This window comes from Vombatus ursinus, unplaced genomic scaffold (assembly GCF_900497805.2).
Source record: "Vombatus ursinus unplaced genomic scaffold, bare-nosed wombat genome assembly UNPS02014874.1, whole genome shotgun sequence".
NCBI lineage: Eukaryota > Metazoa > Chordata > Mammalia > Diprotodontia > Vombatidae > Vombatus > Vombatus ursinus.
The window spans coordinates 13,688,696-13,706,278 of record NW_020954652.1 but is presented as its reverse complement, the minus strand read 5'-3'; the positions used below and the strand labels follow the sequence as shown (position 1 = coordinate 13,706,278).

At 35.5% G+C, this 17,583-nt stretch overlaps 1 protein-coding gene across 4 annotated transcripts in view; it reads right to left on the bottom strand.

The window, feature by feature from the left end:
• The window catches only part of PPFIA2 (PTPRF interacting protein alpha 2), a 664,632-nt gene that overhangs the window by 161,701 nt on the left and 485,348 nt on the right, over positions 1–17,583 (bottom strand). For all 4 annotated transcript variants that reach the window (XM_027842480.1, XM_027842481.1, XM_027842482.1 and 1 more), the window contains one exon: positions 8,327–8,443. In XM_027842480.1, coding sequence (XP_027698281.1) covers positions 8,327–8,443 — 117 coding nt within the window. The remainder of the gene's footprint in view (positions 1–8,326; positions 8,444–17,583) is intronic.

Genomic DNA, 17,583 nt, shown 5'->3' with positions numbered 1-17,583 from the left:
ATTTACTCATATATGTTGTTATAAAGCATATATAATTTGCATATTATATATGGTACATATTATATATAGTTTTTATATTGCTGTTTCCACTATTAGAACGTAAGCCTCTTGAGGGTAGAGACTGTCTTTTCTTCTGTATTTTTAGCTCTTTATCAGTGTGCTTAGCACATGATGAATAAATTATTTTCCATTCATTTTTATTCTTTGAAGAAGACTGAAGTTCTTGAACTTTCAATCAAGGATTATAACAAAGGGTACCTGGGAAAGGCTTCTTTTAGAAGGTAAGATTTTAGCAAGTTCTTAAACTTGATTGTTATAATCCTTCTTTCAATTATTTCCAATTTACAAGACAACTTACTTAAATAGGAAAAAAAAGTCAAATTTTCTTGGGAAAGAAAGGTCTATGTATTATCAAATGATAAAAAAATGAATAAATAAAACAATCAATTAGGATGAACCAGAAATGATAAAATGAAAATTAGCCTATATGGCTAAATGAATCAAGCATAATAATATAATTATACACAACCACATACAGAATTTAGTTCTGGAAGAGATCCCAGTAACCCTGGAGGTCCAACCCATATCTGAAAAGGAAGGCCCACAAAAATATATCTAATAAATGATCTTCTGTCTTCTACTTGAATTCATCCATTTTGGGAGAACTCATTACTTCTTGAGACAGCACATTTCACTTTTAGACAGTTCTAATTTTTATGAAGTTCTTCCTAACATCAAGACTAAATTTGCCTCTTTGTGACTTCTCCCCATCATTCTTTGTTCAGCCATCTGGGATCAAACAGTACATGTGTAATCCTTCCCTCCACACAGCAGCCCATGAAATACTTGAGGACAGCTAACAGGTTTCCCCTGAGGCATCCCTTGTACAGACTAAACATTCCCATCTTCTTCAACCAATGCTCATACAACATGAATCCAGGCCCTTCACCATGCTGGTTGCCCTCCTTTGGACACTCTTCAGCTTATCACTGTGAAAATCGTGGCTTCATGAATTCAGTCTGTCAGGCAGTAAACATTAAGCACCTACTATGTGTCAGGCACTGTATTAGGTCCAAGTGATACAAAGAAAAGTAAAGGCCAGCCCCTGCACTCAGGGAACTCACAGTCTACTGGGAGAGGCATCAGGCAAACAATTACATACAAACAAGCCACATAAAGGATAAATTGGAAATAATTATAAGAAAGAGTACCTGGGAAAGGCTTCTTTTAGAAGGTAGGATTTTAGCTAGGACTTGAAGGAAGCCAACTGGTGGAGCTAAGGAGCGAGAACATTCCAGGCATGGAGGACAGTCAGTGAAACTGCTCAGAGCTGGGACATGGAGGAACAGCACTTGTGTGAGGAACAGCAAAGAGGCCAGTGTCACTGGATCACATAATGCTGGGGAGAAGAGGTTTGGGGTGTGCGTGTGTGTGTGTGTAAGTCATAAGGGACTCTTGAAAAGTAGGTGGAGAATTGGGTAGATTTTCCCCGATGTGGTCTGTAGCGTAGTATAGTAGGACAGTCACCTGAAAGACAGGACTCTCAGTGCAGTCCATGAATACATAAGCATTTCTGGATGTCCACATCACACAAATTCAAGCATGTCTCCCCCATCACATTGTTGAGAAGTTGGTTTTCTGAATCTGTGTTAGACTTCAAACAAGATGTCCTAATGTTATTTAATTCAGTCGACATTAGGGCTTCACTGGAGAAGGGTCAGATCAACACATATTCAGGCCCTAACCTGTCAAGACTTGGAGACCCTTCCTATTATATATGAGGTATTTAGAGACCCTTGTAAGGTGAAGTGATGGATAATCACTTGCTTATCTTGTGCCCAAGACTGGCATATTTATCTCTAAACTCCACAAGTAGTAGGACATAGAAAAACCTAGAGAAGTGGTTTTGAATATGGTGACCAAAATCACTGAAAGATCTCTGAAAGACTATTGAAGAAAGGGTCAGAGATCTCAGTTGACAAGACTGGATATACAGTCTGATTGTTTGGTAATTCTGACTCTCCCTACCCTCTATAAATGCCATTCTGAGTTCTGCCCTGCTTAGGCCACAGGAGGCAGAAGGACAGGGATAGCATGGAGGTATCAGGCTAGAGCAGAAAGAAAGCTAGATGACCAGACAAGAGGTCTGTGATATCAATTAGCTATGTGACTGGGGTTGGGGAACCCAGTTTTCTACATTGAACCTTAGCTTTCTCAATCTGTGAAATGGGGATAAAAAACACTTGCACTCTCCATTTCACAGTATGTTCATGAGAATAGCATTTTAGGTACTTTTAGTAGCTAGAATTCTTTAGGTACACATGAGGGAGCTAGGTGGCATAGTGGATACCACACCGGGCCTGGAGTAAGGAGGATCTGAGTTCAAACCCAACCTCAGATATTTACTAGATGTGTGATTCTGGGCAAGACACTTAACTGCCGATTGCCTCAGTCTCTTCATCTGTAAAATGAGGATAATAATAGCACCTACATCTCAGGGTTCTTCTGAGGATTGTAAAGTGCTTAGCATAGTACCTGACACATGGTAAAACTATATAAAGGGTTGCTATTACTATTATTATTATTATTATTATTATAATTATAATACCTTCAGGTATAATAGAAAAATGAGTTGTCATGCTTTGATCTGGATTCCTCTGCTAGGTTTATAGGCCAAGGATACCATTGATAAGACATTCTTGTATACATCAAAAATATCATTAGCAGCACATTTTGTGATAGCAAAGATTCGGCAACAAAGTAGGTACCCATCAAATGGGGAATGACTATGCAAATTGGGATATGTGAATGTAATGGAATATTACTGCACTGTAAGAAAAGATAAATAGGATGAATACAGAGAAGTATGGAAAGATCTATATGAATGGACACAAAGTCAAGAAAATAGAGAAAAAAATCTACACAATGATTACAGCAATGTAAACAAAATGAACCATAAAAAAACTGAAAAGCAGATGTGGCAAAATTACAAAGAATAAGCATGACTCCAAAGAAGAGATATGAGAAGATATCCACACTCCACTTTGAAGAGGTAGGAGGTACACAATTGCAGCATATTGTATATGTTTTCTGACTTTTTTGATGTATCATTCAATTTTGCTTGTTTTCTCTCTCTTTTTGCCTTTAAAAATTTTGTGTTGTGGGATGACTTCTCTGAGGCATGAAGAGGGAAGACAAGGGAGAGATGTAAACAGATAAAAGGCATCAATAAAAAAACCATTAAAAAAAGAAAAAAAATGAGTAATCATTATCAATCACAGCTTTCTAGGAGAATCAGGAAGACTATAACACAGAAGGGCAGCTAAGTACATTGAATTAAAGAAAATTTGTCTTAGTACATTATCTGTATTTTCTTACCCTGGCATACTCATATTTCTGCAGTGGTAAAAATAATTCTTTCAAGTACATGAACTTTTATACATTCTTCTAGAACAAGGGCCCCAAAACATACATACACACACACACACACACACACACACACACACACACACAGATATATTTACTGATAGACCCCTTTGTGAGTCTGATGAAAGTTTGGTTGGTCTGGTGAACCCCTTCTCAGAATGATATTTCTAAAATGCAGAATATTTATATATATAATGAAAATTATACATCATATATAATAAAATTATAAATTTATATATAACAGAAATTATATATTTATATAATGGAAATTATATGTTTATATGTAACAGAAATTATATATATTTGCATAAAAACAATATTTCTAAAATGCATAAAATAAAGCACATAGGATTTAAAAGAAAACCAATTTTATTGAAATATAATTACCAGAGTATTTTAACCATAAATTCATGATGACAGGTTAAGATACATATGTATACATATTATATATACACACATACACACACACACATATATACATACATATATACATATATATATATATATATATATATATAAAATTTAAGACATTTGAAAGATTTCCTTCTTATGTTTTGAGGTATTTGCCTCCTCCCTCATTTTGGTATTAATCATGTTTTGTTTTGTATAATGATAATCATTCACTATTTCAAAGTGTGTTCTCATAAGATTATTTTTATAACCAGAGTTCTCAAGCCACTGACACAAAATATCCCCTACAAGCAAATAATCCTGCCTCACTGTATAATTTAAGTGACTTCACTGTCCCAACCAAAGGCTAATGCTTGTGATTAGGGAATTCAAACTCACTTTCTTAACAATTCCATAATATCCAACAACAGTTTCTCTAAGAGTCACTTTTCAATGTGCACACAAATGCCAACATCCTCCTACACACTAACCTTTATTTGCAGGAATTGGGAGGGGGATGGATGGACTCAGAAACATTTTCTTCCTCCCCCCATGACTGTTTTACTCATTGTCTTTGTGCCTGACACTGAATTCCCACATCGGTTTTAAAAGACAACTCTGGCACAAAGTGACTGTTGTTGGATCAAAGAAATCAAAATATTTCCCATGGTCTCTTCCTGATGGATCATTTTGAGGAATTAAAATTGTATATTTTCTGGGACATTTGTTTCTGTTCACTCTCTATCAATACTAAAGAAAAGTCTGTAGAAAGAAATTATAGAAAAGAAGAAATAAAGGCTTGAAGATGGGTATTTCTATCCCAAATTCCTAAGACAGTATTTCTGATGATCTCCAGTGAAATTGTATAGTTCTCCATAATTTAATTAAATTCACTTTGATAGTCGAAACAAATATGCATCAACATCTTTAAGTACACAGAACATGGAAGTATTGATAGCAAAAATCAAATATGTTCATAACTTGGAAAGGATGACCAAAACTTTGCTCTAAAATATGAAGGCAAGCAAATGCTGACATCACTCACAGTCCTTCAACAGCACAGAAACAACTTAAAGACCTAGTTAGCAAGCATTATTATTAATCTAAGAAGTTACCAAACCCTGGGCCCATGGAAACTCAGTGACCTCCTCAATAGTCTCACAATACTTCAAAGCCTCAAATAAACAACATTTTTTCCCCCTTTGCATCCCATAGTACCTGTACCAAAGTGTCACATTTTATTTACTGAAAGTAAAATGAATAACTGCCTTTTCAATTCACAAACAATATTAGCATTCTGAGCCAAACTTCTCATAAAATCATTCTGCCAAAATGGATATATGTCATGGTATTACTACTTTTAATTGTTTCTGCAAAACAATGAGAAGAAAGGCTAAAAACTATTCATGATTGAATAAAACTTACTTCCATATGAGTACCTTCAATTAAAACAATGTTTTTCAAGTATTAATAATTTTCTTTCATCTTTAAACTGTTGCATCTTTTCTTGAGACAACAACCATTATTCGATATACAATTTCTCCTCTGGCCCATAGAGCACCTCTCCTCTCCTCCCCAAAAGAAACAATCAAAACAAACCACACAATAGAATAAGTGTGATTCATAGTGCATGAAATCATTCTACTCTTATAGTTTACCATTTTGCAAGAGGAAGAGAGTGCGTTTTACAAAGGGAGTGTGATTAGTCATCTGGAACCAAACTTGGTCATGGTACTTTGTCTAAATTCCATTTTCATTTAGCACTGCCCTTCCCTTAGGCAACTGTAGTCAAGGTGTTCATTTTTCTTTTAATCCTACTTTCTTCATGCTTCATCAGTTTGTAGAAGTCATCCCATTTTTCTCTGAAATTTTCATGTTCATCATTCAATATTATAATATTCCCTTACATTCATATATCACAATTTTTGCATCCATTTGTCAACTTAAGGACAACGTTTTTATGTTATTGCAAATATTGCTTCTGCTGCTAGTTTTCTACACATGAAAACTATATTTCTTTTACTAACCTCTTTGGGGATATAAATTCATTGTTGATGAATCAATTGGCATAAACCTTAGTGATTTTTATTTTCTTACACATAATTCCAAATGGTTTTCCAGACCTATTGGACTAATTCTAACAGCATGGACACCTCCCCAAAGCTCTTGCAATGTGTAAATTCTATTGATCTATACTTTGTCCTATTTCCAATAATTTTGTGTAATTGTCTTGTATAATTCCCTGAATATGGCACTTAAGCTTTTTTATACCATCTTCTCCCTCGCCCATCCAGATTGACTTGACACAATGTTTTCCATCCTAATTGTTTTGACTAAGATTTCAGTATTCTAATACTGCTATTCTTTGTGTTTGATACATAATAGGTGCTTAATAAATGCTACTTGACAGACTGACTCTCACTTTACTCTGGTATTTTTTCTTCCATTTCTACATTTCTGACGTCAAATTATATCAATGTCTTTTTCAGAGAATTTACAATTCTAGAGATACTCTCCATCATTTAAATTTTTTATTTAATATTTTAATTTAAAACTTTTTTTTAAAGCAGTAACATTTACTTCCAGAAATACCTCTTATATTTTCCACAATATTTGAAAGATCACTGATGGTGTTTTACCAGTCACATAGAACAGTTCTTTAAGAATCTCAGGATATGGATGTTCTGGGACTACATACCTCAGTTTACTGAGAACAGTTTTAGAAGCACTCTGATTATCACTACACTTCTCTTGGATTTCAACTCCCCATTAATCTTTTTTTTTGTTCTATTCTTCCCAATCCAAAGATCATCCCCTTTCATCAATTTTTTTTATAGAACAAAGAAACCTGGGAAGACTTGCATGAACTGATGCAGAGCATTTTCTTCTGAAGAATGTTTTGTATGATAACAACATTGCATAAATAAATTTGAAAGACCTAAAAAGTCTGATCAATTCAAAGACAAATAATGATTCCATAGGGCTCATGTTGAGAATGCTGCTTACCTCCTGCCAGAGAGGATGAACTTGAGATGTAGAATGAGTCACAAAATTTGGACAAGCCCATTGTGAGAATTTGTTTTGTTTGACTATGCATATTCGTGACAGGGGTTTTGTTTTAATTTCTCAGTTTGAGGATGGTGGAAGGCAGAGAAAATAAATGCTTTTTAATTTAAAAATTAAAATAAAAACAAAAATTCCTCCTTTTAACAGAGATAATGGGTATAAAATAAAAAGTTAAGTGATTCTGTTTTTCTCTCTGTGTTCTATTAATATCATTCTATCCAGCTGACTTAGTATTGTTAAGACTTAATTGATTTTTAGCTTCCCCTAATAAAACCAAAAAGGCCTTTTTTCAATGCCCCGAAATTTATTGTCAACCTCAGTTCATTCTGTATTTTATATCTTGATCCTATTCTTTTAGCACTGCTCTGTTCTTTTGAATTCATCCTCTAATGTCCCAGCTATTGTCTTTTATACTCATCTTTTCAAAATTTAAATTGATTGATGAGATCCTTGTGTATCCATATTAATCTCTTCTGAAAAAGCCACCTTTTTTTATCCTCACTGAAACTATTTCTGTTTCCATCTTCAGAACTTTATTCTTGGGTGCTTCTCGTTCATCTTTGGCCAATTTTAGCCATAAACTGTTATAACATATACAAAAGAAACTATATCATACTCTCTTTTCTCTGACACTTTTGACTATCCCTATAACAGAGTATACAAATTTTTTTCTCTCCTTTGTCAACACATTCTAAAATGGAAGTGGTCACGTGCCCCCTAGGTTCTGATGATTTCTTCTTAAGTTATCAATTCTTTGCTGATGCTTAGAATCAGGTCCAGAATTTAATCAAGTTTGTTATGTTTCACAAATCATCCTCTCTTTCTTCTTTTTGTCCAGGTGATATGCAGTCTATTTCCACAATCATTTCACTTTTATTTCTCACTATGTTGATTGTTACCCAAATAAATGCTCTTTATCATGTTTGATTTTTCCTTTTCTTTCTCTTTTTTTAAAAATTAATTTATTTCTTTTTCATTTTCACTATGCTGTGCTGCCTTCAACACATGGTAGATACACAATGAATACTTTCCAGGTTCCTCTGAAGTCTGCCTGCCCATCATTTCTTATAGCACAGTAGTATTCCATTATATTCATATACCACAACTTATTCAACCATTCCTCAATTGATGGGCAAACACTTTTTTAATGAAAAATAGTCTTGCTTATTTTTTCCTTCAAATTTCAAGTTCTACTGCTATTTTTTCTTAGTTTCATGAAAGCAAATAAATGACTAAAGTTTTCCCCTTAATGTATGCAAATAAAATTAAATTCATTTGCATGATATCTTTATATTTAAGTACAGAAGAAGAGAAAAAAGTATCATGAGGTTTTGGTTAGAAGAAGCCATGAAGTATGCAATAAGCAGTCTTCATAGCTAATGTTTATAGCAAATACTATGGCAGGAAATACATCCAGTGTAAGAATAAGTAAGGAATGCCTAACCTTTTCATGGATTTTCTGGCCAGGCTCCATCCCCTCCAAGTGTTCTGACTCTGTGGACCCTTCTCCAGATGCCATTTTCCTTTGAATATGAGCATTTTGTTCCCGCAAGGCAACGATCTGTGAAAGACAATCAGGTAATCTTTGAAGAAGTGAGGGGAACAGAGTATAAAGCTGCAAATAACAAAAGGATTGACTCAAAAAACATTGATAAAATATGGAAAACACTAATGCACAGTCAGAAATTTAATGTTCAGTTCATTCCTATTATACCTTTAAAGGTTTTCCTAGCAGACAATATTGTTACTTCATTTTATTCCTAGGGCTTACATATATACTTCCTATGAAAGACTCAAGATCTTAGTATATATTAATTAGTATATATATTTTATAGTATATATATTTTATAGTATATATATTTTATAGTATATATAATTAGCATATATATATTTTTAGTATATATACTAATTAGTATATATATTTTATTTAGTATATATACTTAATTAGTATATATATTTTTTCTACATAAAAAAAGTTAACATTCTTAAACACTACAGCATCCATGATTACTTTCAGGGTCTTTTTTTTTCCCTTCTTCATTGAACAAAACGGATAAGGGCTGTGCATGCACAAGCAAGGACAAATGATCACATCTGCTATTAGGGCATATAAGGCTAATATAATCAAATCTCACAGAAATTTGATAGAAATCATTTGTTTTTGGAAGAGATAATAATAGACACTTGGACTAAAACTGTATCTTTCATTGGTAACGTAATACCCATTGTTTGGATGGCATTAGGATTGTCCCTTCTAGAGTTACTTTCAAATCCTTCTTTAAATGAGAAATACCTGAAGAATCTTTTAGGATTTCAGGTCACTTTCATGGATTTAAATTTTTGGCACTGGGATAGCAGCATGTTGTAGGGAAAAGACCACCAGATTTAGAATTGAAAGACCTGAGGTCCAATACTACTGTTTCTACTTAAAAATAAAAACAAAACCAACAAACACGAGTTTGGGGGAAATCCCCTAATACCTGACCTTCAGTTTTCTCATCTGTAAAATAAGTGGACTAGCTTATATGACCTTTAATGTTCCATCTAACTCTAAATCCAGATTCTGATGAAGTTGAAGGTAGCAAGCAATTCTTCATCCCTACACTGGTACGGTGTTAGCAAGAATAATGCTGAGGATGAAGCCTATATTTTCAAGATTGATATTGAATATGCACACTCATTTGCTGTCTAAATGAATGCTGTTAAGTTTTTGTAGTCATAACGCTACTTTCTGTATCATCTGCTCTTCAGTGAAAATTTAATCATAGTAATATAGTCACAAACATTGTGGAAATAAGTTGAAATAGGATGTGATATATTAGATGTAATAATTAAGATGAACTAACTTGATTATTACTGCAGTATTTTAAGCATTAGTTATTCCATAAGAAAAAAAAAACATTTGTTACTATCAGAAAAATATAGAAATCAATGTAATAACCTAATTTGGGACACTGTTTAAATGTGAAATATTTTGAAATATGATGATCCCATCAGCTGACAAATATGTCCCTTTGAGCTGCCATCATTCATTGCACTACCATGAAATTTATGCTTATAACTAGAAATAGCTACCTTAAGAAATCAGAATTATGGGTGACTCAAAGGGCAATGAAGAGATGCATGATGGGAACATGTGAGGGGAAGGTATTTCCGTTATTTTATCTTTTTTTGTGAGGCAATCGGGGTTAAGTGACTTGCTCAGGGTCTTGCAGCTAATAAGTGTTAAATATCTGAAGCCAGATTTTAACTCAGGTCCTCCTAACTCCAGGGACAGTGCTCTATCCACTGTGCCACCTAGCTGCCCCCCGTTAATTTTTCTGTACAAAAAAAGAGCACAAGGGACACTCAAAGGGATCTGTGCTCTCATTAGTTTGGACATTTCCTGCAATGATGTTGATGACAATCCATTTACACTTGCCCATCCTGTGTGATTCAACTATATTCTCTCTAAGCCCACCTAATATTTCTGGAGGCTTTCCTCATGGTCCTTTGACATTGTGAGCGCATAAAGTGAGCACATTCCTCTCCCTTTGTCCCACGACCAATCCATATTATTATGCTAACAAGTTTTGCAGCTATAAGCAAAATATCTTTTATTAAGGGGATTTGTTCTGTGAAGTTTGGATTTAGTCAAAGGGCCACATGTGGCCTCAAGGCCATAGATTCCCTACCCCCTATAGAATGAGGAAGATGTCATTTAAAGTACAGCTCTGACACCTAGGCTTAGTGGCCCAGAGCAATCACCTAGCCTTTCCCTGTTCTCTAAGTCTACAAAGGGCAGCAAAGCTGCTGACTTGCATTTTTAAAGAGAATTTCTTCACCTGGAGGTTTCCTATACACATGAAGTCACAATTGAGGCTCCAGCTCTATCATCACCATTATTATCAGCAAATTAATGTATAATTCAGGTTGACGATAAAAACGATGATGAAGATGACAGACATCCATCACAGGACCAAAGAATTTGGGGCTGGAAGGATTCTTAGGGATTATCTACTCCAATCTTCTCATTTTACTTTAGATTAAAAAATTAAAGTCTACAGAAGTCATATGATTTGCCCAAGATCATATAGATGGTTATGGCTGTTGTCCTTTGTTCTGGGAAAGGATCAAAATGGCATCATTATGTTAGAATCAAGTTACAATGTGTCCAACTGTGACTGATCAGACCAATATGAGCTTGGAAGGTTCTACCACAGGTCAGGCACAAATAGTCCATGGGAACATTTGGGGTGAATTCTCTAAATTTGTGTGTTTTATGTTTCTTTTGAGCTACTTCAATTCTACTTTGCTCAGAGAGCACAGCACCTTCTCTGATGAGGGCATGCCATGCTGGGTGGTCGGTCCTATGTCTGTGTTGCCCATGTCACACAATCAATTCCAAAGTTCTTAAGAGAGACCTTGACAGTGTCCTTGTATTGCTTCTTCTGACCCTCATGCCAGCACTTGCCCTGTGTTAGTTCTCCATAAAATAGTCTTTTAGGCAAGTGTACATTTGGCATTCAAACAATGTAGCCAGCACATCTGAGTTGCACTCTCTATAACAGAATTTGAATATTTGGCAGTTTAGTTTGAGAAAGGGCCTCAGTGTCTGGTATCTTATCCTGCTAGGTGATCTTCAGAATCTTCCTAAGACAATTCAAATGGGATACAGTACCATAACTGGAATTGGAACCCAGATCCTCCAGCTACCATCAATACTCTTTATTCTAAACCTTGCCAGTCAGTTATGTAATTACAATATAGCATTCAATTTTTCTTCATAAAACTCTGGGGACAAATACTAGAAATATTATTATTTTCATTTTAGCGATGAGGAAATTGAGATTGGAAAATTAAGTGACTTGCCCATGGTTACGTAGTTAGTAAGTTCTAGAAACAGCATTAAAAGTCAGGTTGCCTAAATCCAAATGTGGTATTCTTTCCACTAGCTAGTTGGCTCAGTGGATAGAGTACTGGGCCTGGGGTCAGGAGAACCCAAATTAAAATCTAGCCTTAGAAACTGACCAGTTGTGTGACCTTGGGCAAGTTAATTAACCCCATTGTCTAGCAAAAAAAAAGTTTAAGGTGACTATTCATAAGGTAATGATACTTGATGTTGATGGAACACGGAAATCAGGGATAGGAGACAGATCAAAGGGAAGGCTCAGAACTAAAGGCAGAAGCAGAATGGTTTCAGAGAATTCTGGGAAGCTCTAGATTAAGGAAGAATCAGGGATCACAAAGTAAATGAAACAGGCATCTATGATACTATATGCTTCTTATTGGCTTCAAGTACAACACAATTCAAATAACATGAGACATAAGGGGTCAAGGCACTCTTCAAGTATGTTGTAACCAATAAATACTCTAGCCTTAAAGGTAAGGAAAAGAACAGAGAAACATAATATTAAGATCATCCAGAAATTAATTTCAGCCAATAGTTTCAATCTTCCCCACCCCCCATGAAGCCCTTACTCTGAAGTGAAAACAAGCAGCAAAGTGGACTGATTTCATTTTCACCTGCCTTCCCCTCTGTTTCCTCTCACTAGCTTCCTAGAAGTGTTAATGAACAGAAAACTGCTTCAAAGATAGAGAGGAAATGGGGGAAATTTTTTTAAGTCATGGCTTGGAGAATCAGTTTCTGAGTAACCAAAAGGTAGCAAGAGTTTCCAAATAAAACCAATAAAGAATATTCTTTTAAAGATAAGACAAGTATTGTTCTGGTTCCTTCCATCTCCCATCTATAACAGCTTTAGCTACAAATAACAGATACAAAAGACAAAGGCAAAAATAAATTTCCTTTTGATAGGTCAGTTATTTCAGAAAATAAAAGCTGGGGCTAACATCTTGATAAAAAGTTAAATTAATGTTTCAGTGCACTTTCCATGACAGTTCAGGACATTGCAGTCATCTCCATTATCATTATCTTTTTAGTTTTTCTATTTTTTTCAAGTTAATACCTTTCAGAATCCATCTGCCACTTTCCATCAATCCCTCTATTGATAGTGGAAGGTTATATCAAAACTCAACTCCTTCACATTTTGAAATGTAAAAGTAAACGTTTTTATTTATAATAACATTACAGGATTTCTTCTTTCTCACCTAACACGTGCACGCGCGCACACACACACACACACACACACACACACACACACACACCTCCAGTAGAGACTTGCATTCTAAGACTGTTGTAGCCTATTAATAGGCTTTTTCATTAGATATGATTAGTATGTTATTCAAAGAAGTATTGCTCGGTAGAGATAAATGTAGGAATGCCCAACATCAATTATTTTGTGTTAAACTATTACAGAGAATTACAAATAGGGATTTTTTGAAGGATGTTTCAAATTGCTATCCTGTAAAAAGTCAGGTGATGCAGTGGATAGAATGCCAGGTCTACAGGCAGGAAGACTCATCTTCATGATTAGTTCCAATCTAGCCTCAGACATTTATTAGCTGTGTGATTCTGGGTAAGTCACTTCACCCTGTTTGCCTCAGTTTCCTCTTCTGTAAAATTAGCTGGAGAAGGAAATGGCAAACCACTCCAGTATCTTTGCCAAGAAAACCCCAAATGAGGTCATGAAGAGTTGGACATAACTGCAATGACTGAACAAGAAACAAAAATATGTTATTCAAACAGACATTCAGAAAAAAATATCAGAGTAAATTTGAAGAAATATTACAGATGGCATACTGAGAAACAAGGAGGCTGTGACTTGCCCAATGACACATAGCCTAAACCCATATTAAATGCGAGGAACATTATTGGTTCCTGAAGACAAAAAATGAGACTCTTCTCTCATAAAGAAGATGGAGGGACTTGAGATGCTGATCATTTATAGTTCATTGGTTTAATGTTAGAAAGAACATCAGAGACCCCATAATCCAACCCCTTTATTATACAGACAAGGAAACTGAATCTCAGGGAGTTTAAGTGAGTTGTTCAAGGTCACAAAGATAATGTCAGACACAAAATTTGAACTTGAGTCTTCTGATGCTAGAGATAGCGTTCTGACATAAACCACGGTTGCTATATAAGTTAATAGGATTTGTTACAAAAGAGGATTATATCCGAAAGTATACTGTAAAATGACTGTGGTACCAAAAAAAAAAAGAAATATCAATAACACATTAAAACAAATAAACATCATCTAGCAAGTTAGTGGAAGAGCTAATTCCAGAATTTATGTCCCTCAACTTCTAATCCATCCTATTTCTATTAGACTCCACCTGTTTTAGATATAACAAAGCTTAACACTGGATTGGTTGTTTCTTAGGTCAATAACTTGGAGGTAGCAGGCAAATATGCTTCTTCTCTTTTGGGGAGAAAGTTCAAACCAGATACTGAGAAGAAATCAGATACTGTGAGGGTACCATTAATTGACTACTTAATGTTCTCCAGTGAGAAGATTAAGATTGATCCTGTATCATTTTCTTATTGATCTTATTTATAGTTAATTGATTTTGCCCTATAACTACTTAAGTCATGGTTTTTTGTCTCTGAAGTTAATTCAGAGTTCCATTGGCCTATGACGGGTTGTTTTAAAACCCAGCTCTTCTTGCCTCAAGGAATTTTGGTAACCTCGGTCAATGTGTGAGAAAGCAAGGGAGTTTTGGCCTGATCTCTTTATTCTACCAAAGTATCCCTCAAGGAAGTCTGGTTTGTTGTCCAAACAAACATCTCACACTTGGACTCAAACAATAAACACTTCTCACACTTGGACTCAAACAATAAACACTTCTTGGTCTCATGAGAAAAGAAAGGGGGGAACATTGCTAACACCCCTTAGCAAATTTCCAACAATCATATTGTTCCCTGCACCTCAGCTTTGTAACTATTCATATTGTCTTTAATCTCATGATGCCATCTACCTCTGTTCTGTACCCCTCAAACTTTATATAAGGGGGTCTGTCTTCTTGCTCAGGATTTTTGGCATAAATGGAGGCAAGCCACTGACCCATTTATTGACAGCTAGCATGTCCCTGCTAATTAATATTATCTTGCTTGGATATCTGCCTCATTTTATCTTTTTATTAAAATCTCAAATGCAACACTAGGAAAAGAAAAAAAGTAGTACATTCCTGAGAATGCTTAGGGACAGTGTGGTACAATGAAGAGTTCATTTGAAAATGCCAGGGTGTTATTTACTGACCCTATGACCCTGGTCAAGTCACAGAATTATAACATGGTAACATTGGTTGGGATGTCATCTAATCTAGCCCAGTCTCTAATTAAAGCATGAATTCCCTTGTAAAAGGTAATGTAGTGAGTTTATTAAACCACTGCTGATTTAACTTTTTTTTCCAGATTAAGATCATAGTTAATTAGAAAACTAAATAACAAGTTGGTTCTCTGATTTACAAAAACTAATTAAAGCATGCACTTGTGAAGTCAGTACATAAACCAGCTTCAGTTTCACTGGTGAATTCTATATAAGATCATAAGATTTGGAGATGGAAGCCAAGAGATCATTTTGTCCAACTTCATTTTTAGGAGTCCATTAATCGTTATGCATTTATTAAACGCTGGTTATGTGCCAGGCAGCGCTTATGCTGAGATACAAATAAAGGCAAATGAGACAGAATAAAGCAAAATAAACAAACAAAAGCATTCCCTGCTATCAGGGAGCTCACGGTCTAAAGAGGGAGATGTCACACAGATGTCTTTGTGCAAACAAAAAATAGGATAAATTAAAGCTCATCTCAGGGGGAAGGCACCATGATTAAAGTAGACTGGGAAAGGCTTCCTGTAGAATGTGGGAGTTCAGCTGAGAAGGAAGTCAGAAAAGCCACAAGCTGGAGATGAGGAAGGAGAACGTTGAAGGTGTGGGAACAGTCTTTGAAAATTCACAGAATTGGGAAAAAGACAAGCAAGGAGGCTAGTGTTACTGGATAATGGTCTCTGAGGTAGGGAGAAAGAAATGGAGTCCCAGAGGAGTCAAGAGATAGTGCCAAGGTCACAAAGATGGTCTAGTCAAGTGGAAGAACTAGGACGGGAACTAGGATTCTCAGACTCCAAACTAGCATTCTTTCCCCGGCACCACACTGTTCTTCCGTACTTACTTGGAGAATGTTATGTTAAAAGAGCCATGTGCTGTTGGTAGATACAAAGAAATAAAATCCAAACTTCTCCCACCCTTAATGAGTTTATGCTCTTCTTTGGTTGACTCTATGCTCAGAAAGCTGTACGTCAACACTTTTAACATTTCAAGGATTTATAACATTATGCATGTAAATGTTTCTTCCACTGATATATCTCACAGCCTCTCTAAGGTTTAACGGAAAGGTTTTTGCAGTCAGTTATTGTGACCAAAAGGAAAAAAAAAGCCACCACCCCATTGCCAGGCCATGTTGGTCCTTAGAGAAGACAAATTCAATTCAACACTTTGGCATGGACACAAAGCCTTTCCATCTTCACAAGGTTCATACCCTCACCAAGATGAAGTATTACATCAAGAACATGAAATGGATGAAAAATGGATGAAAAAGTACAAACTATGTTCCAAGCACTTCATTACATGTTTGAGATGCAAATACAAAGAAAGGAGCCAGGATTTGCCCTCAAGGAGTTTACAATCTAATGCTTTTGTTGTTTAGTCATTTAAGTTGTGTCTGACTCTTCATGACCCCATTTAGGGTTTTGTTGGCAGAGATACTGGAGTGGTTTGTCATTTTCTTCTCCAGATCATTTTACAAATGAGAAAACTAAGGTAACCGAGATTAAGGGATTTGCCCAGAGTCACACAGCTAGTGAGTGTCTGAGGCCAGATTTGAACTCAGGTAGTGCTCTATCCACTGCACCACTTAGCTGCCTGTGCTATCTATTAGGGGAAGACACAAAAGGGGAATGTGGAATATTTTGGTTTTGAAAGATGCAAAGGAGGAGGAGGAGGAAACTGACACACATTTTTAAGGAACAATGATAAGATTTGATTTGATTATTATTTCAGGCAGTAGGGAGAGTGGGGGGGATGGAACAGAAAGGGGGTATATTTGCTGTCATGGTAGCTGGTGAGAAGGTAGATGGGAAGAGAACTGAAAGGTCACTGGAGCTAGTCCTAGATGTGCGTGTATTCATATATGTTCAAATATATAATACATAACATATATGCATATATGTTCATATAGTACATTATATTTTCTACCAAAATGAATGTTTAGTTTTTAATCTAAATCAGTAGCTATTTATTTAGCATCTACTGTGTACAAGTACTCTCCTAAAGATTATGGGAAGATGTCAAGAAATATAAGAATCACTACACTAATGAATTTGCAGGGATAATTATGAAACAATGATCTTTGAATTGAATATGGAGCTTGTCAGAGAGGAAATTCCCTCTGGCAAAGCACGCCAGCAGCTTCTCTGCAAATTAGTCCCAGAAAGTTGTCTAGAGCACAGACATATTTATTGATTTGCTCATGGTCATGAAGTCAGTCTATGTCAGAGATGGCACTTTAACCCATCTGCTCCTAGTTGCAGGGCTAGCTCTTGGGCTACTATGTCATGATGCCTCTAGCTTAAGTGGGTTTTTAATTTATATAGTTAACTAAAACAGGCTTTAGATTTCTCACAGTTTTCTTCAACAACCAATATCTAAAATAATTTTAAACATATATTCTCAATTTAAATTATTTTTATACTTAGAAACTTCTTTAAAAATATTCTTCTATACCAAGACAACTCCAGATGTGATTGGGCCTGAGATTTGCTTTTCT